The sequence below is a fragment of the Gopherus evgoodei genome, chromosome 13, assembly GCF_007399415.2.
Source record: "Gopherus evgoodei ecotype Sinaloan lineage chromosome 13, rGopEvg1_v1.p, whole genome shotgun sequence".
Taxonomy (NCBI): Eukaryota; Metazoa; Chordata; order Testudines; family Testudinidae; genus Gopherus; species Gopherus evgoodei.
Genome location: NC_044334.1, coordinates 31,465,390 through 31,490,258, shown reverse-complemented (window position 1 = coordinate 31,490,258; position 24,869 = coordinate 31,465,390). Strand labels below are relative to the sequence as shown.

General features: G+C 51.6%; 1 protein-coding gene across 1 annotated transcript in view; it reads right to left on the bottom strand.

Annotated features, from left to right (window-relative positions):
* The window catches only part of CABP7 (calcium binding protein 7), a 91,764-nt gene that overhangs the window by 17,313 nt on the left and 49,582 nt on the right, over positions 1–24,869 (bottom strand). The window contains exon 2 of the mRNA XM_030583004.1: positions 2,602–2,745. Coding sequence (XP_030438864.1) covers positions 2,602–2,745 — 144 coding nt within the window. The remainder of the gene's footprint in view (positions 1–2,601; positions 2,746–24,869) is intronic.

The window sequence follows — 24,869 nt, the reverse complement described above, 5'->3', positions numbered from 1 at the left end:
CGACGGGAAACAGAGATCAAACTGCATTCTGGTTCCAATGTTACACTGGCTGACTCCCTAAATGGACACAGTCCACATGCATGCACACAGATATCTGCATTTTCCCCTCATCCTTGTTACCAAGAGCACTTTAGAAGATTAAATCTGAAAGCGTTTATTGAAAGCTAATTTATTGTTCACTGGTCATGTTGCTTATTTTTTCACAGTACTCAGCTTTGACAGTGAAACGACTGTAGGCTGGTCAATTTCATTTCCTGGTTCTGGGGCTGAGCATAGCACTGTGATGTTTAGGTTCCCCATGCTGCAGGGGAAGGTGTGCATTTAAAACTGCTTTCAGTAAAAAAAAAAAATTCCTACAGCTGAAACAGTCCCTTCCAGGGCTCAGCAGGGAGGTTGAACCCTAAGCCTTCAGATCCACAGTACAGCACTCCATCACTTGAAGTACAGGAGTGATCTCGTTACCTGGTAGCAGTAGTAGGCTACTTTTCCTGTGATGGACACATCCAGGAAGGCAGTACGGTACACACATGGCCACATCTTACACAAATGTTTCTATTCCTATTAGGATTTTGTAAATCCTGTTGTAAACTCTAAATATTGAGCCTGTAACTAGAATCACAGAATCATGGAATATCAGGGTTGAAAGGGACCTCAAGAGGTCATCTAGTCCAACCCCCTGCTCAAAGCGGGACCAACCCCAATTAAATCATCCCAGCCAGGGCTTTGTCAAGCCTGACCTTAAAAACCTCTAAGGAAGGAGATTCCACCACCTCCCTAGGTAACCCATTCCAGTGCTTCACCACCCTCCTAGTGAAACAGTTTTTCCTAATATCCAACCTAAACCTCCCCCACTGCAACTTGAGACCATTACTCCTTGTTCTGTCATCTGCTACCATTGAGAACTAGCTGCCTTTCACCTCTTTAACAAATGTTTAAAATGTAAAAGGGCAAGAAGGATCAGGTGCCTGCAATGAGGAGATGGCAGCAAAAATGGAAAATAACTAGAGAAAAGGAGAAGCCCTTGGAATATGGCTCAGCTGCATTTCCTTTCCCACTGGCCCAGGTACTCCAAGACAAGAGCTGGCGAGCTGACAGCATAGCTTCAGCTCCACTGCGGCAAAGGGCAGAGGCAGTGTGAGTGGCTGCGGAGGAAGGCAGCTCTGGCAGCACGTCCATCCCATACTCAGACAGTTGCAGTCACACTCACTCACCTGAGCGTATTTCATTGAGCTGTCACCTTTTACAGCAAAGAGATTATATCCATTCTCAAAGAAAATATTCTCTTTAGCTGGTGACATCAAATCTGTAATAGCTTTGGCAATGCGGCTTGCATTAAGAGTCACGCCAGCAAGACAACGGAGCGCAGGAAGACAGAGGATGGAACAGTGTAGGAGAGATGGAAAGAAGGAGAAAGATAAGGGAGGAGGAGAATGCTAAAGAGTACGGTTCCCCGCTGCAGGATATGTATCAACGAGAGTTACTCGGGGGGATACGAGGGACCCTGAGAGATGGCCAGAGAGCCATGAAAGATGAAGGGATGAAGCCAGTGAATGAGTGGGAGAGAGAGATGGAGAAAGTGAAAGATGAAGAGGTGGCAGGAGAAGGAGCTGGAGAGAAACCCAAAATGAGAAAGATGGTGTGAAAGAAAGCTAGCCGGAAAGAGACAGCAAAAGATCGGAGAGAGATGACAGCAATGGTAGGAGAGGGAGTGAGGAATTCAGTGGAGAGAGTGATGGGGCACTTTGGCAGAGAGGGGTTTGCTTGGGGCAGTGTGATTGCGGTAGTCTGGGGGCATGGGGAGCAGGCTGAGCCGGGTAAATGATGACCCCATGCAAGGTGGCTGGAACAATTTGTATGGGGGGGCTGAGAGCCCTTGAACCAAACTGTAAACCCTGGATATAATGGAAACCACTTCAAGCCAGTGGGTGCAGTAGCCTCCCCAGCATCCCTAGTTCCAGCACCTCTGACCCCATTTCTCTAGTCTGTGACTCTCCCTGCTGGCTGAGATGCTGCAGCTACCCAGACCCCAGCGAGGCAGTGAGACATCCTGCCCTGACAGGGAATCAGAATGGGCCACCTGGGAGGGCTTTCCTGGCCCTGCCATCTCTGCCCCTCTGGGCTGGAATCCCCACAGACACAGGAAGATATGGAGTGTGTGGGGGACAGCATCCAGGAATGGGGGAGTCACCCCCGTGGGCAAGCAGTGTTTCTGCCTTCCCCCTCCCTGGGAGGGCATCCCCTGGCCACACCTCCTCCCGGTCCAGCCAGGCTCACTCTTGGGGAAGTGCTGGCCTCTTGTGACAACCCTGGCTTGCTGCCTCCCCGACTGGGCTTTCTTCTTTGCACCCCAGGCCCATGCCTAGTCCCATGTACTGAGAGTAGGGGCGCTGGGGACCAGAGGCATCACCCTCCAAAGGGGAGGAGCTGAAAGAGGGAGAGAGGATGGAGTAGGAAGGAATGTGGGAGAAGTCGCAGGGGAATGAGGGAGCTCTCTGCTGTGCCCCCGCAGGCCTGTCATAGGCATGGGTCCCAGGAAGCTCCTAGGGTCTGCGGGGCAGCGCCACACCCAGGAGCAGAAGAGACAGGAGAGATGAGACTTACCATCCATGTCCAGCCGCTGGATGATGACCTCCAGCTCCACCTCATTGGGCATGTAGCCTAGGGAGCGCATGGCTGTGCCCAGCTCCTGCTTAGAGATGAAGCCATTCCCATCCCGGTCGAACACTTTGAAGGCTTCCCGGATCTCTGTGGAGAGGGAGGGGAGTGAGTGTGGCAGCTGGGTTGCCCTGGGGCATTGACTCCCAGGGGGTAGTACAGACAGGGGTCCGATTCTCCCCACCCCCTCGGCATAGTAGTGATTCTCACTGGGAATGTCTGCTGTCCTGTAGGGATGGGATCTTCAGCTGGAAATGTGCTGCTTAAACTCACAGCATTATTTGTCGAGAGTTGTTTTCCGGTGCCAGTCCCTGAGCACCTCATGATCTCTAACACGTTTATCCTCATGCGTTCCCAGGAGGCAGAGCAGAGCTATTATACCCAGTGCAGAGATGAGAAACTGAGGCACAGAGAGACCAAAGCCCAGAGCCTCTAAGATATTTAGATGCCTAATTCCCACGGTAATCAATGGGAGTTAGGTGCCTAAATACCTGTTTGTTGAAAAATAACCAATCTTAAAAATAGCTTTTACAGGCATGATTTTACTGTCTCCAGCCTAATGACGGTTGTTACAGTGATGTCTGGAGAGCGGCTCATTCCCTGGTGTTTCAGCATGTTCACTACACCGTGCCAACCGCCAACTCCAGCCCACAAGCTGCAGCCCTTTGAAAGTGTCGTGTTGCTGTTTAATGGATTCATTTCTAACAACCATGGAGCGGAGCCATCCCTGTTGTGTCTGCACCCTGGGTATTTACTGAGTTCTGAGTGAGCACGTGTCTAAAAAAGGGTTATGTGAAAGTTCCAACTGTGAACATCACATAACACCTGGATTTGGGGGGAAGCTCTCACTCCAGACCCAGCTGCTTGAGTTGCAGGAAACAAGGTAGAAAAATTCTACCAATTTAGAATCACAGGGCTAGGAGGGACCACAGGGGTCATCTAGTCTAATTCCCTGCCAAGATACAGGAGTTGTGTCAAAGGCCTGGTCTACACTGGGGGTGAGGGGGAGAGAATAGTGCAGCTGAAGTCGATGTATCTTAGGTCGACTTATCTCACGTCCTCACAGCGCGGGGTCGACTGCCGCTGCTCCCCCGTCGACTCCTCTTCCGCCTCTTGCCGACAGCAGAGTGACTGGGGATCGATTTATCATGTCTACACTAAATGCGATAAATTGATCCCCGATAGATTGATCACTACCCGCCAATCCGGCGGGTAGTGTAGACGTACCCTAAACCATCCCAGACAGATGGCTCCAGCCTCCTTTTGAAAGCCTCCAAGAAAGGAGCTTCCATGATCTCCCTGGGCATCTGTTCCGTTGTTTTTACAGGTAGGGAGTTTTGCCTGAGATTTCATCTAAATCTGCACTGCTGTAGTTGGAACCCATGGCATTTTGTCTTGCCCTCTGTAGCAAGAGAGGACAACTATTCTCCATCTTTTTTATGGCAGCCTTTCAAGTATTTGAAGACTGCTATAATGTCCCCCCCTTAACCTCCTCTTTTCCAAACTAGCTGTAAGCATGGTCTGCTGAATTCTTCCCTGACAGCTAGGTGGGAGGGGGAGGGGGAGATACTTCAAGAGCAAACGGTATTTACATGAACACACCTACTCTGCTTAGTTATCCAGTAGATAGAGCGCTGTGCTGCTCAAAGTGATCAACTTTGGCTGGTGTTGGATTACAAATCACCTTAGTACTGAATGCAGGGCTAGTGAAATGCTGTTACCAACGTTGGCATTATTGTGAACAAGGGGGGGAGGATAGCTCAGTGGTTTGAGCATTGGTCTGCTAAACACAGGGTTGTAAATTCAGTCCTTGAGGGGGCCATTTGGGGCAAAAAATCTGTCTACAGATTGGTTCTTCTTTGAGCAGGGGGTGTTGGACATCACTAAGATGACCTTCTGAGGTCCCTTTCAACCCTGATATTCAATGAACTGTGCTTAACCTGTCCTAAATGAGAGTGACCCTCCGCTGAAAGGACCTCATTAAGCCAGGGGGTCAAATGCCATTGGCCTGTGGAAGTAAAAGGGGTGGGCACAGGTGCTCTAGCCAGGAGGTGTGTGGCACCTCCTCTAGGGTCCTTTCCAGACTGGTTTAACCTATCCCTCCCCACTGTTCAAATAAAGAGCTGTATAAGCTTCATTAGGAGCCTCTTTACTATTTTAAATAATCAGTCAGAACTGCAATCACTTGAGGTGGGGCAGTTTCTGCACAGCCTGCAGAGTTCAGAATTACTAAGAGACTGATGTGCAGAGGTCACAGCAGAGAGGCAAGCAGCAACAGAAGGTGACTCACAGTCAGCTAGTGAATGAGTGACTAGCGAGGCAGCAGGATCCAGGACTGGTGGGACAGCCAGCGGAGAGGAACTGCAGCCGGCAGGGCGGCCAACCAAAGCAAGTGCTCAGATGCTGAAGCAAGCAAGGTGCCTTTCTCCCTGGGTGGGAGGCGAACACACACACAGCTGCGCCTCTAAATCCTGGCGTCCTCACTGGCTAAAGGACAACCACTGTGAGTGGGGTATGGTGAGGGAGCAGAGAGGGGCACAGAAAAGGAACTTTTGCTTGTTAGACTCAAGAACATGAGGCAGAAGGCACAGCCCCATGCGCTCTGGGGTGGGTGTCCTGCTCACAGCTTTATGATTATGAATCCTGCTTGTGGCATTTTCCCTAATTAATGTCACGTGACTTCCCTCCTTTCATTAAAAGTTAATTTTCAGCACTCAAACTCTGTGCTTGTGAGTGGGGAAGTATTGCCTCCCAGAGATGCCCACGGGTGGTGTGTAATTTTCCCAGGTTACTAGGCGGGGGCTCGAGCTGGTCCTGTGCTGTGTCGATGGAAAGAAACCCCTAGATATTGAACATGGCTCTGGTTGCTGCTGGGTCCACCTGGCAGAAGGGTTACATAAACATACCCAGTTCCTTCAGCCTTTGCTCATATAGCCTGCAGTCCATCTCTTTGAGCATCTTTGTCGCTCACCTGTGGTTCCTTTCCAGTTTCTCTACATCCTTTCTATACACTGGTAACCAATACTGACACAGCACTGCAGCTGAGGCCTAACCAGAGCCGAGCAGAGCGGCACTATCACTTCCTGTGACGTGAATGCTATGCCTTTGGGAATACAACCTAACATTACATTTGCTTTTTTTGGCAACAGCATCTCACTGTTGACTCATGTTGAGGATGTGATCCACCAGAGCTCCCAGATCCCTCTCAGTGGTGCTGCTGCCAAGCCAGTTATCCCTGGGCATTTGGTTTTTCTTCCTAAGTGCAGCACCTTACGTTTGTCTTTGTTGAATTTTATGTTGTTATCTATAGCCCAGTTCTCCAATTTATCAAGATCCCTCTGAATTTTAGCTCTATCCTCCAAAGTGCTGGCAACCCCCACCCCCAGCTTTGTGTCATCTGCAAACTCGGTCAGTTTGCTCTCTAGTCCTACATCCACAGCATTAATGAAGATGTTAAACAACACTGGGCCCAGAACAGATCCCTGTGGAACCCCATTTGCAACCTCTGTCCAATCCGACATCATTCCATGAATGGTTACTCTTTGTTTGCAGTTGTTTAACCAATTATGTATCCACTTAATGGTAGTTCTGCCAAGCCTGAATTTCTCCAGCTCACCTATTAGAATGTCACGTGTGGACTGTGTCAAAACTCCCATGGGTCTTTATTTGTTGATTTTAGAGGGGATGTGTCTGAAAACAGAGCTTATAAATGAACTAGGTCGCATAATACTGAGAAGTTACAGAGGGCTTCTTGGGTCTGATCTTTGAATTTCACTGTGCTTTAGGTTGGGTCCCTAATCTAGAGATTATAAAGCTCTTTTACACAGCGGCATCAGTGGCATTATCTCCATTCTACAGATGGGGAAACTGAGGCACAGAGAGGGGAGGTGACTTGTCCAAGGTCTCTCAGTACAGCCATGTCTGCACTCAGCAGCACTGTAGTGTAGCTTCTTCCTGCAGTGATGGAAGGGGTTTTTCTGTCAATCTAGTTAATACCCCTCCCCAAGCGGTGGTATCTGGGTCAACAGGAGAATTCTTCTGTCGACCAAGCCACATCTACACTGGGGGTTAGGTCGGCTTAACTATGGTGCTTCACACCCCTGGGCACCATAACCATGTTGCCTAAACTTTTAAGTGGAGCAGGCCTAAGGCAGTGGCAGACATGGGAGTTGAACTCAGCCCTCATGACACCAAGTCAAGCACTGGACCACAGCACGTTTATGCCTAGCCCATGGGTTTTAGACAGGGCTTTGTACCAAGATCTATTCTGTGTAGTAAGCAGGGCCTCAGGCCATGGCTATCCTAGCGAGCTTATAGCAGTGCAGCCGCGCTGATGCGGCTATAAGTGCTCTGTGTAGCCGCTCTAATCCTGTTGGCTTAATTGCTCCACTCACAGTGAGCAGTGGTAGCTTAAATTGCCATGTATTACATCACACCCCTGAGCGACATAACTTATATTGACTTAAACTGTAGTGTAGCAATAGCCAAAGGCAGGAGCAAAGTTGTCCTGTGTCATGTGACAGACCCAGGTCCAGGAGGACCCATCATTTCAACAGGCAGGGTCAAAGACAAGAGTTCGCAGTGGCAGCTCTCTGCAGATGGGAGGAAGCTGGCGTTTAGCTGGCGAGTGAGCACGACACCTCCCCTCCCCTGCTGCCACGCAGGTGATTAAGTCTATAGGCATCTCTGTGTCTTTACTTAACTATCCACCTCACCATCGCACCAGCTGCTTTCTGGGCATTTGCCTGTAATTATATCTCTGCTTCGTATCACCGTTCTGCAAATTAATCACCGCTATCACTTCCTCGTCTATAGCAGGGACCTGCCCAAACAATTGCCGGGGAATCCGCTAAAGAGCAGGGACTGCTGAGCTGCTCTGTGTGTGCCATGTGGGTAAGCAATGAAGGGTCTGGTCACATACTGCGATGGCTCCCTACATGCCTCCCTCCAGCTGAGCCCCTGGCCAATCCCACGGGGGCTGGTCACTGCAGATACCTGTGAGTCTTTCCCTTCTCAGCACAGCAGATCACGGCCATTCTGTTCTGGCTACACGGACTCCTCTGCCTGCCATTCTGGGGGTGTTCTTGAGAAGATCTGGTGATTTCTGGGTCCCCAAGGGGCTGGTTTTCACATGGCACATGGCCCCTATGGGAGGGGACCCACAGCTGCCAGCACCCCCTTCTTGTATGCGGCGTCCTCACCTGAGCCCTCTGATGTGCTGATCCTACCTTCACTGCCTCTCACTCCCTGTCCTGCTTCACTCCCCCAGCCCTCCCAGGATCTTCCTTCCTTCCCGTCCCTCCTACTCTCCTTTACTTGGTCCCCTTTCTCCACTCCCTGCCCTCATTACCTCTTGCTCTCACCTGCATGCTCCTATCTCACCTTCCCACCATCCCTACTGGTCCTGCCTCCATCCCCTCTCTCTTCACACCTGCTCCCCCCTTCCCAAAGCCCTCTCTCCCTGCCCCACACTGCAGTCAAGCTCCAGCTCCTCTTCCTTCACGCACTTAGCTGAGCAGAGGTTGGCACATTTGGCCTCCCGATCGCCTGGCAGCACTGACATCCAGAATGCGGGTTCTTCAAATGCCTCCGCCCCTGCTGCACCAGGTCCACAGCACAAGGGCCACTAGCTGCTTCTCCATGCTCTAGTGCCTGGCTCCCTTCATAGTGAAATGCCCCCTATAGGAAAGTGACATTGGCGAAGGAGGCAGTGACTCTCCAGGGCCACCTCCTGAGGATCTCCCTTTGGAAAAGCTTCTCTGTTGGCTGCTTAGAACCCCGGACACGTGCTGGCACGACCAATGCACATGCACAGCTATAATTCCCCTCAATTACTGGTTCCATAACCATAAATGTCGATTAGAAGAATTGTATCAGGTTCTCAGGCAACCTATACCAACCTGCACTGCAAGGTCTTTGTGTTAACTCCTTCAGCTCTGGATTACAACAGAGAACCTGGGTTCCCCTGACACTGAGACACAACTGTCCTCCCTCTGCTGTATCACAGCACCCGGGAACCCCAGCACTAAGACACAACTGTATCCCCGCTGCTATATCACAGCACCCGGGAACCCCCAGCACTGGGAGAAGACTGTATCCCCGCTGCTATATCACAGCACCCGGGAACCCCAGCACTAAGACACAACTGTATCCCCGCTGCTATATCACAGCACCCGGGAACCCCAGGACTAAGACACAACTGTATCCCCGCTGCTATATCACAGCACCCGGGAACCCCAGCACTGAGAGACGACTGTATCCCCGCTGCTATAGCACAGCACCCGGGAACCCCAGCACTGAGAGACGACTGTATCCCCGCTGCTATAGCACAGCACCCGGGAACCCCCAGCACTGAGAGACGACTGTATCCCCGCTGCTATATCACAGCACCCGGGAACCCCCAGCACTGGGAGAAGACTGTATCCCCGCTGCTATATCACAGCACCCGGGAACCCCAGCAATGAGAGATGACTGTATCCCCGCTGCTATATCACAGCACCCGGGAACCCCCAGCACTGAGAGACGACTGTATCCCCGCTGCTATATCACAGCACCCGGGAACCCCAGCACTGAGAGACGACTGTATCCCCACTGCTATATCACAGCACCCAGGAAACCCCAGCACTGAGAGACGACTGTATCCCCGCTGCTATATCACAGCACCTGGGAACCCCAGCACTGAGAGTCGACTGTATCCCCGCTGCTATAGCACAGCACCCGGGAACCCCAGCACTGAGAGACGACTGTATCCCCGCTGCTATATCACAGCACCCGGGAACCCCCAGCACTGAGAGACGACTGTATTCCCGCTGCTATATCACAGCACCCGGGAACCCCCAGCACTGAGAGACGACTGTATCCCCGCTGCTATATCACAGCACCCGGGAACCCCAGCACTGAGAGACGACTGTATCCCCGCTGCTATATCACAGCACCCGGGAACCCCCAGCACTGAGAGACGACTGTATCCCCGCTGCTATATCACAGCACCCGGGAACCCAAGCACTGAGAGACGACTGTATCCCCGCTGCTATATCATAGCACCTGGGAACCCCAGCACTGAGAGACAACTGTATCCCCGCTGCTATATCACAGCACCTGGGAACCCCAGCACTGAGAGACGACTGTATCCCCGCTGCTATAGCACAGCACCCGGGAACCCCCAGCACTGAGAGACGACTGTATCCCCACTGCTATATCACAGCACCCGGGAACCCCCAGCACTGAGAGACGACTGTATCCCCGCTGCTATATCACAGCACCCGGGAACCCCAGCACTGAGAGACGACTGTATCCCTGCTGCTATATCACAGCACCTGGGAACCCCAGCACTGAGAGACGACTGTATCCCCGCTGCTATAGCACAGCACCTGGGAACCCCAGCACTGAGAGATTACTGTATCCCTGCTGCTATATCACAGCACCTGGGAACCCCAGCACTGAGAGACGACTGTATCCCCACTGCTGTATCACAGCACCCGGGAACCCCAGCACTGAGAGACGACTGTATCCCCGCTGCTATATCACAGCACCCGGGAACCCCCAGCACTGGGAGAAGACTGTATCCCCGCTGCTATATCACAGCACCCGGGAACCCCCAGCACTGGGAGAAGACTGTATCCCCGCTGCTATATCACAGCACCCGGGAACCCCCAGCACTGAGAGACGACTGTATCCCCGCTGCTATATCACAGCACCCGGGAACCCCCAGCACTGAGAGACGACTGTATCCCCGCTGCTATATCATAGCACCCGGGAACCCCAGCACTGAGAGACGACTGTATCCGTGCTGCTATATCACAGCACCCAGGAACCCCAGCACTGAGAGACGACTGTATCCCCGCTGCTATATCACAGCACCCGGGAACCCCAGCACTGAGAGACGACTGTATCCGTGCTGCTATATCACAGCACCCGGGAACCCCAGCACTGAGAGACGACTGTATCCCCGCTGCTATATCACAGCACCCGGGAACCCCAGCACTGAGAGACGACTGTATCCGTGCTGCTATATCACAGCACCCGGGAACCCCCAGCACTGAGAGACGACTGTATCCCCGCTGCTATATCACAGCACCTGGGAACCCCAGCACTGAGAGACAACTGTATCCGTGCTGCTATATCACAGCACCCGGGAACCCCCAGCACTGAGAGACGACTGTATCCCCGCTGCTATATCACAGCACCCGGGAACCCCAGCACTGAGAGACGACTGTATCCCCACTGCTATATCACAGCACCCGGGAACCCCAGCACTGAGAGACGACTGTATCCCCGCTGCTGTATCACAGCACCCGGGAACCCCAGCACTGAGAGACGACTGTATCCGTGCTGCTATATCACAGCACCCGGGAACCCCAGCACTGAGAGACGACTGTATCCCCGCTGCTATATCATAGCACCCGGGAATCCCAGCACTGAGAGACGACTGTATTCCCGCTGCTATATCACAGCACCCGGGAACCCCAGCACTGAGAGACGACTGTATCCCCACTGCTATATCACAGCACCCGGGAACCCCAGCACTGGGAGACGACTGTATCCCCGCTGCTATATCACAGCACCCGGGAACCCCAGCACTGGGAGACGACTGTATCCCCGCTGCTATATCACAGCACCCGGGAACCCCAGCACTGGGAGACGACTGTATCCCCGCTGCTATATCACAGCACCCGGGAACCCCAGCACTGAGAGACGACTGTATCCCCGCTGCTATATCACAGCACCCGGGAACCCCAGCACTGAGAGACAACTGTATCCGTGCTGCTATATCACAGCACCCGGGAACCCCAGCACTGAGAGATGACTGTATCCCCGCTGCTATATCACAGCACCCGGGAACCCCAGCACTGAGAGACAACTGTATCCGTGCTGCTATATCACAGCACCCGGGAACCCCCAGCACTGAGAGACAACTGTATCCGTGCTGCTATATCACAGCACCCGGGAACCCCAGCACTGAAACACGACTACATCATGAGAAAAGGAGAACTATTAGCCCAATTTTACAGATGAGAAATGAAGCCCACAGAGACTTGCCAATGGTCATCCAGTCTGTGGCAGTCTGGAAGGAACTCAGATTTCCTGAGCCCCGGGTCAGCTCCTTTGCCCCAGATCAGCCTTCCTCTATTTCATTTCTTTCACTGTGTGGCTTTTTCATAGAGAGAAGAAAAATGTAAGGAAGGAAAAGAACAGAACAGATACATCAGGTGAGAAATTGGCCATTTGAAATAAATAGGAACATTAAACATGAATTAGAAATCATGTAATGTGAGGTTTTTTAGCTCTCCCTCTTTCAAGTGAATTTAGAGCTGGCAAATGATACCAGATTGACAGACCTGAAATCTCTTTAGTCACAGAACGGTACAGTCTGGACAATGATGGGGCGATTTTCCTACCATCGGTGTGCCACACAACTGTGATGTGGAAGGACTAAGCCTAGGGATGGAAGGGCACCATGAATACAGAATTCATCATCCCCTTATAATAGCATCCACTACTGCTAAGTGAATTAGTTCAAAGAGTTACTCCATTACTGACACTAATACTTTGAAGAGTCTCTAGAAAACTGGACTGGTATGAGAAGTTTGGAGAAAAGCAAACATGGTATTGGTCTTCATTCTGGTGAACAAAGAACGAACCTGACAAATACTAGATTGCAATGGCCAGTCTCACTGCAATCACAGGTAAAGTAAACAGTGCAAATACGCAGATGAAAAGAAAAATCACTAAAGACAGAGGAAAGAAGAGCTATGAGCAATTAATTAATGTGTTATAAAGAAACAAATCTTGCCAGGTAAGCTTGATTGTTTTTTTAAATAGAATTGTAAAATTAGCTGATGACAAGAATGCAGTGCATATAATACAGCAGGGTTTTAGTGAAGTATTTGATACAGCGGCTCATGACATCTTATCCATAACATTCATGTCATTTGGCTTGTATGGGAACACTGATTAGAAACTTGGCTGAAGGACTGCAGGCAAAAGGTAAATGGCATCTGTGATGGGGCTGGATCACAGAAACCCCCCTGGGAGCTGCCAACTAATGTGTCAAGCCTACCTCTGCTCCTGCTTTCCCTGCCAGCTCAGGACCCCAGCACCCTGTCTTGCTGGGCCAGACACTCCCATCTGCTCCAACACAGACCCAGGGTCTGAATTACTCGCCCCCAAAGCTGCAGGTTTACTTGAAAGCAGCTCACAGAAGTGTTCCTGTCTTTAACACTCAGATGCCCAACCATAGGCATGCGCAGCACATTTCATTAGGGTGTGCACCCAGGGAATTTTATTATTTTTTTTTAAAGGTGAACATCATAAAGGTTGGGGTGCAGGAGGAGGTGAGGTGTGCAGGAAGGGGCTCAGGGCAGGGGGTTGGGGTGCAGGAGGGATGCAGAGTGCAGGAGGGGGTTCAGGGCAGGGGGATGGGGTGCAAGATGGGTGCGGGGTGCAGTAGGGGGCTCAGGGCAGGAGGTTGGGGTGTGAGGTGCAGGCAGGGGGCTCAGGGCAGGGAGTTGGGTGCAGGAGGAGTGCGGGGTGCAGGCAGGGGGCTCAGGGCAGGGGGTTTGGGTGCAGGAAGGGCACGGGGTGTGGCAGGGGGCTCAGGGCAGGGAGTTGGGGGGCAGGGTGCAGGACGGGGCTCAGGGCAGGGGGTTGAGGTGCGAGGTGCAGGCAGGGGGCTCAGGGCAGGGAGTTGTGGGACGGGGTGCAGGAGGGGTTTGGGGTCTGGCCTGGCACCACTTACCTGCACCGGCTCAGTGTGGCAGTGGCATGCTCCCTGCCTGCCTGCCCTGGCCCCACACCGCGCCGCTCACCACCTCCCTGTGCGATCCATTGGGGGGCGGGGAGGGAGGACAGAGCTCCCCGTGCTGCCCTTACCATGTCTCCAGGTACCTCTCCCAAAGCTCCCATTGGCCGCAGTTCCCTGTTCCTGGCAAATGGGAGCTGCGGGGGGCAGTGTCTGGAGCAATGCACAGAGTCCTCTGCCCCCCCTGTACCCCAGGGACGTGGTGCCGGCTGCTTCTGAGTGGGGCCTGCGGCTCCACGGTGGTCAAGTCCTATGGCTGGATCCAAAGGCCTGAGAGGCTGGATCCGGCCCACGGGCATTAGGGTGTGCCTGGGCACACCCCGCACACCCCATGCACATGCCTATGTGCCCAACTCCAAGTGGGGTCTAAACCCAAATAAATCCGTTTTACCCTGGATACATCTTATGCAGGGTAAACTCATAAATTGTTCGCCCTCTCTAACACTGATAGAGAGTTATGCACAGCTGTTTGCTCCCCCAGGTATTAATACATACTCTGAGCTAATTACTAAGTAAAAAGTGATTTTATTAAACACAGAAAGCAGGATTTAAGTGGTTCCGAGTAGTAACAGACAGAACAAAATAAGTCACCAAGCAAAATAAAATAAAATGCACAAATCTATGTCTAATCAAACTGAATACAGATAATCTCACCCTCAAAGATGCTTTAGTAAGTTTTTTCCTCAGACTGGAGACCTTCCAGGCCTGGGCACAATTATTTCCCCTGGTACAGCTCTTGTTCCAGCTCAAGTGGTAGCTAGGGGATTCTTCATGATGGCGCCATTTCTCTTTGTTCTGTTCCACCACTTTATATATATCTTTTGCATAAGGCGGGAATCCTTTTGTCCCTCTCTGGGTGCCCACCCCTCCTTCTCAATGGAAAGACACCAGGATAAAGATGGATTCCAGTTCAGGTGACAGGATCACATGTCACTGCAAGACTTCAAGCCTTCATTCCTCCCAGCCTGACTCACAGGAAGGCCTGCCTGCAAACAGAGCCAGCCAGTCAATTGCCCTGGTTAATGGGAGTCATCAAGATTCCAAACCACCATTAATGTCCCACACTTTGCATAATTACAATAGGCCCTCGGAGTTATATTTCATATTTCTTGTTTCAGATCCAAGAGTGATACATTTATACAAATAGGATGGTCACACTCAGTAGATTACAAGCTTTGTAATGACACCTTACAAGAGACCTTTTGTATGAAGCATATTCCAGTTACATGATAGTCACTGATTAGCATATTTTTAATAAAAGCATACAGGCTGTAACCTCACATCATTGTTTAGAGCTGTGGAGAGGTGTGGGGTGGGTACTGACAGAGATCAGTGCAAGGGCTGGTCTTCTTTAACACCTTTGCGAATGATCTGGAAAAAGGGAGTAGACAACATGTCTCAAGTATGATACAGCTCTGGGCCAGGGAATCATTCCTACTCTGCATATAAACAGAAGGCTCCAGGGATGAAGGATTTGTACCTCCTCTACCCGGGCTGGGCAGTCGGATTAGCACTTGGTTTTTGCAATTCCTTGATACAACAGCACTTGAGTGTTTAATGTTCAATGAGCCAAATTCAGAGAGGTGTCTCAACTGGCGTAAATTATACACTGAAGGGACTGGGAGAAGATATAAATGATGGTGTCTTAGAGTCCATTCCGAGCTGGTTGGCAAGTGGGCAGTATCTTCTGCAAAACATTTAAAATGACCTGCAACATCTTTCATTTTTTCCCTAAACTTTTCTCTCAGGTTTTCAGACAGAAGGCAGAAAACGGAAAATGTGTCCGTTTTGAATGGTTTTTGGTTTTCAAAAAATGAAACATTTTTGGTTTTGTTTTTTTCGTACTAAAAAATCCTGAACATTTTGAAAGAAACACAATTTTTTCACAAAGCGTTTTGTTGAAAGAAAAGACCACTTTTTGTCAGAACAAAATGTCTGAATGAAAAATTTTGATCAGCTGCAGTTCATTATCATATAATAATCCATTCCCAGAATCACAGGGTTCTAGGCCAGAAGAGACCATTAAATTACGTAGTTTGACCTCCTCTATATATCTCAGGGCTTTAAATTTCACCCAGTTACTCCTGCATCGATTGGATTCACCTCTGAGTTTGGCCCATTGTGTCTAATCAAGCCAAAAATTAAATATCTCCCTGCACATTGGATCAAATCTCGCACCATGGAACTCCCTGCTGCAAGGTATTATGGCAGCAAATAACTTGCATGTTATTACAAAATGGACGAGACCCATCTGCGAATGGGAACAGCACCTTCACTTACACTGGGTAGGACAAAAAGACAAGGGATCTCAACCCTTGTGTTCACAGCATAGGCACATCACCAGTTATGATCAGGAGGAAATTCCCCATGGTGTAACTATTCCCCACTGAGATGATTTTGGGGGTTTTACAGCTTTCTCTGAAGCATCTGGTATTGTCCACTATCAGACACAGGATCCTAGTCTAGATTCATATATTTTAAGGCCACATCATCTTATCTGACCTCCTGCATAACACAGGCCAGAGAATTCACCCAGTGATTCCAGAATCAAGCTCATAACTTCTGGCTCAGCTGCAGCGTGTCTGTTAGAAAGACTTCACATGATGATCCACCACATCTGTAGCTCGGGAAGTCATTCCAATGGTTAATCACAATATTGGCATTATGGGATGTGACAGACCCAGGCCAGTGGGGTACAGGAGTCTGGTAGAAGGCAAATATACTGGCCACTGGACGAGTAGTTTTCTGTTCCCTGAGTGACCAGAGCAGGGGCTGGACTAGAGTAATCAGGAACCTGCTAGAACCAATTAAGGCAGACAGGCTGATTAGATCACCTGCAGCCAATCAAGGCAGGCTAATCAGGGCACCTGGGTTTAAAAAGGAGCTCACTCCAATCAGGTGGGGGACAGGGGGAGCCAGAGGAGAGGAAGTGCGTGTGAGGAGCTGGGAGCAAGAGGCACCAGGAGCTGAGAGTGAGAGGCTGTGCTGCTGGAGGGCTACGGAGTACAAGTGTTATCAGACACCAGGAGGAAGGTCCTGTGGTGAGGATAAAGAAGGTGTTTGGAGGAGGCCATGGGGAAGTAGCCCAGGGAATTGTAGCTGTCATGCAGCTGTTACAGGAGGCACTATAGACAGCTGCAATCCACAGGGCCCTGGGCTGGAACCCGGAGTAGAGGGTGGGCCTGGGTTCCCCCTAAACGTCCCAACTCCTGATCAGACACAGAAGGAGTTGATCCAGACTGTGGGGGAGATCACTGAGGTGAGCAAATCTGCCAATAAGCGCAGGACCCACCAAGGTAGAGGAGGAACTTTGTCACAGGGATGACACTTGTTTGTGACCCCATGATTGAGAACCTGGGGACTTGATGGCCCATTAGTCTAGTCTGATGTATTCCTTCTTATGGTTTCCTTTTGCTCTCCAGAAACACTCTCCTTCTAAGGGCATGTCTACACTGCAGCTGGGAGCAAGCCTCCCAACCCAACTAGACAGACACGGGCTAGCTCTGCTCAAGCTAGAGTGCTAAAAATAGCAGTGTGGATTTTGTACCAAAGACAGACATGGACTAGCCACCCATGTATAAGCCCACCTGCCCCCTTTGGTCCATATTCAGGTGGTTAACCCATGCTGCAACATCCCCACTGCTGTTTTTAGCACATGAATTCGAGTGTAGCTAGTGTGTGTCTGTGCGCTGGGAGACTTGCTTGGAGCTTCAGGGCAAACATGACCTAAGAGACTTCTGATTGACATCCCTGCAGTGAGGAATTATCCTCTTCCATCTCAGGATGGCCTGATCAGCCTCCCAGAACCAACTGAGGGCAGGGCTGGGAGCCAGGCAGCCTCCTTTCAGGAATTCACGCCGTTCTCGCAGGAAATAGTCACAGACGTACTATAGGCAGCCAGTCACCCCCTGTGACTCTGAACTAGTAAGGGAGAGTGGAGAACATCTTGCAAGCCCCACTGACCGCTTGTCAGCATCTCATTCGATGAGGGGACTCTCCCACCCGCCCCCGGCACTAATGAAACCATTGCTCTCTGTGAAAGACCCCACAAACTGTTGCCACAGGGTGACCTCCCTTAGCTAAGTAAGTGCATGGAGAAGCTTGCAAAACTCCTGGCTCCAGTGCCACCTGCCAGTGGCCTGGAGCCATCTCAGTCAGTTCTCAGGCCAGGGCAGCATGGGACAGACAGCACTTGTGACTCTGGGGCATGGCCACTTCTTGTCCATAGGATCCATATTCATTTAACAGTGTTGACCACCCAGTACTGCTGCCCTGGCTCCACCAAAGGGTGAATGGAAAGGCCCTGAAATAACTCAGGTCTTTCCCCTTCTACCAAACCCAGGAGGCTGCTCTGGGCAACTTTTCCTCCCCCTTCAGAGCCCTCACCTGAGCCTCATTCCTCTCCCCATGCTCTTCAGCATCTACAGGAAGTCACTGGGAGGCAAGGCTGGATTAACCTATTTGTGGGCCCTCATGGGGGCAATGGAGCATGGCGTGGGGAGGTCAGTCCCCAGAGCGAGGGGCCAGTCAGGGGCAATGGGCCATGGCATGGCAGGGGCAACCCCGCTCTGCCCAGCCCAATGTGAGGGTACAATTTACAAACTGGCAGTTGCCAGACACACTGTGGCCCGCCCGGCCCTGTACTGCCAGCCTGCCCCTTCCTGTCGGGGGTGGGCCCATGCCGTGCCACACAGCCCCCCCCACATCCTCCTGACTCCTTATGGCCAGAGCCCCCCCAGACCCACTATGCCCAGAACCCACCCCCCACAGCTCCCTCCACACAAATGCACAGCACCCTGCACAACACCACCCCTGTCCAGCGCCCCACAGCCCCACCACAACTGCCAAGCACCCCACACAGAACCCCCACTCCCTAGTCCCCAACACACACATCTTCCCTGCCCCCTCACAACCCAGCAACGCCCCGCAAAAAACCTACTCCCCCATGTCCTGCCTCCTGGCCGCACTCACTGGCCCTGCTGGGAGGCAACTGTATCTGCCAGGCGGAGCCGGCAGTGCAGCCAGAGCTGGTCCCGGGGCAGGGAATCGCTCCAGTCCCTCGGGAGTGATGTGATCAGCCAGGCCACAAGATGCACTTCCCCTGGAGGGGCCCAGCCAAGCTCTCCTCCTCCGCCCCCAGCTGAGACTGCCAAGGCTTCTGCATCAGTCCTAGGTGGCTCAGCTCCGAGGAGACAGATGGAGCCCCACAGGTGGTGGGAAGCAGAGACTGCCCAGAGCCAGAGGTGCAATGGGGTCTGGCCAGGGGGGAAGAGAAGAGCAGGGGGTCGGGGCCAAAGAGGCAGCTGGCAGGCAGACCAAGAGGAGCAAGTGGTGGGCGGGGGGAGCCAGCGGGGTCTTGGGGTGCAGTGGAAGTGGAGCAGGCCAGGGCCCCTTCTGATCATGGGCTATTGTAAACCCAGGACTGCTGGGAGCTGGTGAGGCCATCTGGGCTGCACTGCCAGCTGTAGACAGCTCTGTGTCTCCACTCCGGCTGATGTGACCAGCCCCTGGACAAAGAGCAGCTGGTGAATGCTGCACCCAAGTGAGACGGAGGAGATGCTGCTATGAAGAGGGAAGTGCCATGAAGATCTCTCCTCTTCCATAACTTCCCCCACGATCGAGGGCACCTGCCTGCTGAGTGTAAAATCAGCTGCAGCCTTGGGCAGCACAAACTGCCCCTCTCCAACTGTGACTTGTCAGATGATCGTGCCCTGTCCTGTCTGACACAGACCTGGCCCCGGTGAGGACATTCAGGACCACCCGGCTCCATTAGTGCGGCTCACCTGCCAGGATGGAGTTGCACGCCCTGGGAACATGCCGCCTGGCGCCTGAGCACATCACCCCAGTGCTGCACCCCATTGAACAGAGTCCAGCAAAGGACTCTGCTGTCCCAGCCCTCAGTGGGACAGGCCCTGTTGCCTGAGAGATGCCTCTCCCGCCATGGACACAATGTCCCACAACAGCTAGGTTCCTCCAGGGCCCTGACTCTGACTCCAAAGTGGGAGGTTCATGAACGCAGGAGACAGAACTCTCATGGGAGCTGGGCATAGGCTGTGGAACTCACTGCCGCAAGAAAGAGACCATAGGCCTCCCCACTCATTGCAAAGCTATTTTTTTCTGAGCTAGCCCTCCATGAATTCCCCACATAGACAAGAGTCACACACCCAGACAAGCAAATGACAGTCCTGTAAGCCAATCAAGTTATTTCCCCTAGGGGCTGGGAAGGAGTGGGCGACAGACTGTTAGTGTTTATGTCTATTTGTTAATGGTTGACAGGCACTCAAATCCTACAGTGGTGGTGGTGGGCTAAATTCCCTCTAAGCTGTGTGGCCACGGGGAGAAGAGCCCCTCCTCCAGCCTGGCCCAGCCCCGCCGGAGCTGCCACGGCTGGGAAGAGGCACCCACAGTCCTGGGGCAGCCTGCACCCCAAACCCCTCATCCCTGGACCCACCCCAGAGCCCGCACCCTCAGCCGGAGCCCTCACCCCTCCAACTCAACCCTCTGCCCTAACTCTGATCCCCCACCCACACCCCAAACCCCTCATCCCCAGCCCCACCCCAGAGCCCACACTCCCAGAGCCCTCACTTCTCTCAAACACCCAACCCTCTGTCTCAGCCCTGAGCCCCCTCCCACAGGCCGAACCCCTCGGCCCCACCCCTGCCACACATCACCTCCATATTGGTGCACATAACAAAATTAATTCCACACATGGATGTAAAAAATTAGAGGGAACACTGGTGGGTCTCATATAAGAACCTGAATGGAGGAATGGATGGATGTATGGAGCATCTTTTTGATGCATTCTTAAAACTACAATACCCACCTGGTGAAGTGAAGAACCAGATTGACAGAGCCAGAAGGGTACCCACAGAGCCGGCTCCAGCTTTTTTGCCTCCCCAAGTGGCGAAGGAAAAACAAAACGAAGCGATTGAGCTGCCACCGAAGTGCCACCGAAGACTTGGATGTGCCGCCCCAATAACAGACGGAGTGCCACCCCTTTCTATTGGCCACCCCAGGCACCTGCTTCCTTCTCTCGTGCCTGGAGCCGGCCCTTGGTTCCCAGAAGTCACCTACTACGGGACAGACCCAACAAAGAAAGTAATAGAACCCCACTAGCCATCACCTACTGCCCCCAACTAAAACCTCTTCCAGCGCATCATCAAGGATCTACAACCTATCCTGAAGGATGATCCTTCACTCTCACAGACCTTGGGAGACAGACCAGTACTCGATTACAGACAGCCTCCCAACCTGAAGCAAATACTCACCAGCAACTACACACCACACAATAAAAACACTAGCCCAGGAACCAAACCCTGCAACAAACCCCATGTCTAGTCAAGGGACACCATCATAGGACCTAACCATATCAGCCACACCATCAGGGGCTTGTTCACCTGCACATCTATCCATGTGATATATGCCAGCATGTGCCAGCAATGCCCCTCTGCCAAACCGGACAGTCTCTACGCAAAATAATACATGGACACAAATCAGACATCAAGAATTATAACATTCAAAAACCAGTCGGAGAACACTTCAGTCTCCCTAGACACTCAATAACAGACTTAAAAATGGCAATTCTTCAACAACAAAACTTCAAAAACAGACTCCAGTGAGAAACTGCAGAACTGGACACCATCAAATTAGGTCTGAATAAAGACTGGAAGTGGATGGGTCACTACAAAAAGTAATTTCCCCCTGCTGATACTCACAGCTTTTTATCAACTGTTGGAAATGGCCGATGTCCACCTTGATTGCACTGGCCTCGTTAGCACTACAAAAGTAATTTCCCCTCTCTTGATATTTACTCTTGTCAACTGCTGAGAATAGGCCACGTCCACCTTAATTGAATTGGCCTCATTAGCACTGACCCCACACTTGGTAAGACAACATCCATCTTTTCATGTGCTGTTTATATATTCTGCTTACTGCATTTTCCACTCCATGCATCTGATGAAGTGGGTTTTAGCCCAAAAAGCTTATGCCCAGATAAATTTGTTAGTCTTTAAGGTGCCACAAAGACTCATTGTTATTACTGGATCGGAGCTCACAATTCTGCAAAAATCCCCCAGAGGAACAGAGCCGTCTTTAAAATCCTTTCCTCTTCTGCAAAGCTCTGCTCCCCTTCCCAGGAAATCACCCAACGGTAGCTCCAGGCCTCTCAAAGCAGGAAAGCATGGGAATCAGCACTGTGTGCATCACACAAGTCCCAAGAAGAGGGGGAAGGGAGAGCTGTTTCCTTGGGCTTGGCCAATCCAAGCGCTGTGCGTATGGGTGTGATTTATGCCCTGCGTACTGGAAAGGGGAGACATCAACAGGAAGATCCGATAAACGCTGAAAGACAGATAAATCTTTGGTGAACCGAGCTGCAGGGCTGAGAAAGGCCTTGATAAATCAGGAGCTATGTGTGGGGGAAGTGCATGAGTGTGTGTATGTCTCCGTGCTCACTTATGTCATGGGCTGCCTGTGTGTCTCACATCTCCTGTGTGTCTCACATCTCCTGTGTGTCTCACGTTGGCCCTTCCCGGCCAGCCTGCTACCCCAGGGGCCCCAACATCACTGCACTTATGCAAAGAAAGGCACAAGCTGCTGCAGTGAAAAAGAGTGGAAATCCCAGCACCGGAGTAGGCTGCCACGCTCCGAGCAAGCCCAGGGCAGCATACTCCCCAGCACTCAGGGCCAGGCTCTGCCAGGGCCGGCTCTAACTTTTTTGCTGCTCTCATAAACAGATAAGAAAAGTTAATAGCACAGAAGTACTTTACATCTCTTTGACTATAGAGGGTTAACAAGAACAGTGAGCCTGGCTGTCACCTGACCAGAGGACCAATCAGGGGACAGGATACTTTCAAATCTTGAGGGAGGGAAGTTTTTGTGTGTGCTGTTAGTTTTGGTTGTTGTTCTCTCGGGGGGCTCAGAGGGATCAGACATGCAACCAGGTTTCTCTCCAATCTCCCTGATACAGGTTCTTATAGATTCAGAATAGTGAGTACTAGGTAGATAAAGCGAGTTAGGCTTATGGTTGTTTTCTTTATTTGCAAATGTGTATTTGGTTGGAAGAAGTTCAAATGTGTATTTGGCTGGAAGGAGTTCAAATTGGTATTTTGCTGAAAAGATTTTAATTTGTACTTGTATACTTAGGCTGGGAGGGTATTCCCAGTGTCTATAGCTGAAAGACCCTGTACCTATTCCATTTTTTTTTAAATTTACAAAGATAATTTTTACTGTTTTTCTTTCTTTTATTAAAAGCTTTTTCTTGTTTAAGAACCTGATTGTTTTTTAATTCTGGTGAGACCCCAGGGGACTGGGTCTGGATTCACCAGAGAATTGGTGGGGAGAAAGGAGGGGAGAGGGAGAGAGAGGCTGATTTCTCTCTGTGCCAGGATTACTTTCTCTCAGGAAGAGTCTGGGAGGGGGAAAGAGAAGGAGGGAGGAAGGTGAATTGTCCTCTCTGTTTTGTGATTCAAGGAGTTTGAATCACACAGTGATCTTCCAGGGTAACCCAGGGAGGGGAAGCCTGGGAGAGACAACGGTGAGGGAAAGGGTTTACTTTCCTTGCGTTGAGATCCAGAGGGTCTGGGTCTTGGGGGTCCCCGGGCAAGGTTTTGGGGGGACCAGAGTGTACCAGGCACTGGAATTCCTGGTTGGTGGCAGTGCTACAGGTTCTAAGCTGGTAATTGAGCTTAGAGGAATTCATGCTGGTACCCCATCTTTTGGACGCTAAGGTTCAGAGTGCGGAATTAGACCATGACACTGCCCCAAGCAAAAAAGAAGAATGCCACCCTGCCCTACCCACCCTGCGAGCGCCGCACCGCCGAAGCCCCACCCTTGAGCGTCACGCCGCCCGAAGTCCCGCCCCCGAGCATCACGCCACCTGAAGCCCCGCCCCATCACTGCGCTGCGCCAAGCCCCCGCCTCCCCGAGTACTGCGCTGCTCTAAGCCCCCACCCCCCTGGGCGCTGTGCCAATCCCCTGCCCCCCTTCCGAGCGCTGCACCAAGCCCCTGCCCCCCCGAGTGCCTCACACCGCCGAAGCCCCGCCCTGCCCGAAGCCCCACTCCCCCCGAGCACCGGGCTGCAGAAAGAAAAAAAAAACCTCCAGCACTGCCCTGAGAAACCAAAAAAAACAAAAAAAACCCCCTCTGAGCGCCGCCCTGCGCCAAGGTGCTGCCCCAAGCACGTGCTTGGTCAGCTGGTGCCTGGAGCCATCCCTGGGCTCTGCCCATGGGCCAGCGCAGGTGGCAAATGGAAAAGAATGGCTGCTCAATGCAAATTGCCTGTGCTGCAACTTTCCATGAGCATCAGACAGGATCAATGGAAAGCTGCCCAAGGTGATCGTAAAATGTCTTCAGACACGTGTACAGATGTATGCAGGGCTACCAGCAGCCAGGTCCTGTATATCCAAGTTCAGGTAGTGAAAGCCACTGAACCAAGCCACACAGCTGTTGTTACTGATCACCATCGTTAGTTGTTATGATTATAACCTTGTGTTACCCTTCTGCCCAAATTGGCAGCAACAAGGGCCAGGTTCAGTATCTGGGGGTTTCTCTTCAACAGTACCACACAAAATCAGCCCAAGCCCCCAACCAGTGACCTGGGACAATTACACCCCACCTCTGGGCGCCTCAGAGAGTCAATACTTCTCCTCTCGCAAGCCCAGAGTCTGAGTGCAGAAAAGAAACTTTTAATAAAAGGAGAGAAGTAACTCGGCATTAATTTGGGGAAACACTGCAAACAGGGTTCATAAGCATAAACCATGAGCAAAAGACCCAAGTTAGTTGGGCAGTGTCCTTTTCTGTTAGGTTCTTAACTCCAGCAACCAAAAGTCCTGTTAACGTGCCCATCCCTTCTCTGCACCCCAGTCATAGTTGCTGCCCTTGGTCAGTGCAGACTCAGAGTCTGGAGGTGCATCTGCAGAATTCATCTTCTGCTCTGGGTGGAGGTGGCAAGAAGGCATTTTATTCACTCCGCTGCCCAGGCACTCATTCACCACTCCTCTTTGCTGGCTATCTAATCACTACACCTCCCCACCATAGAATCACAGAATATCAGGGTTGGAAGGGACCTCAGGAGGTCATCTAGTCCAACCCCCTGCTCAAAGCAGGACCAATTCCCAACTAAATCATCCCAGCCAGGGCTTTGTCAAGCCTGACCTTAAAGACCTCTAAGGAAGGAGATTCCACCACCTCCCTAGGTAACCCATTCCAGTGCTTCATCACCCTCCTAGTGAAAAAGTTTTTCCTAATATCCAACCTAGACCTCCCCCACTGCAACTTGAGACCATTGCTCCTTGTTCTGTCATCTGCCACCACTGAGAACAGTCTAGATCCATCCTCTCTGGAACCCCCTTTCAGGTAGTTGAAAGCAGATATCAAATCCCCCCTCACTCTTCTCTTCTGCAGACTAAACAATCC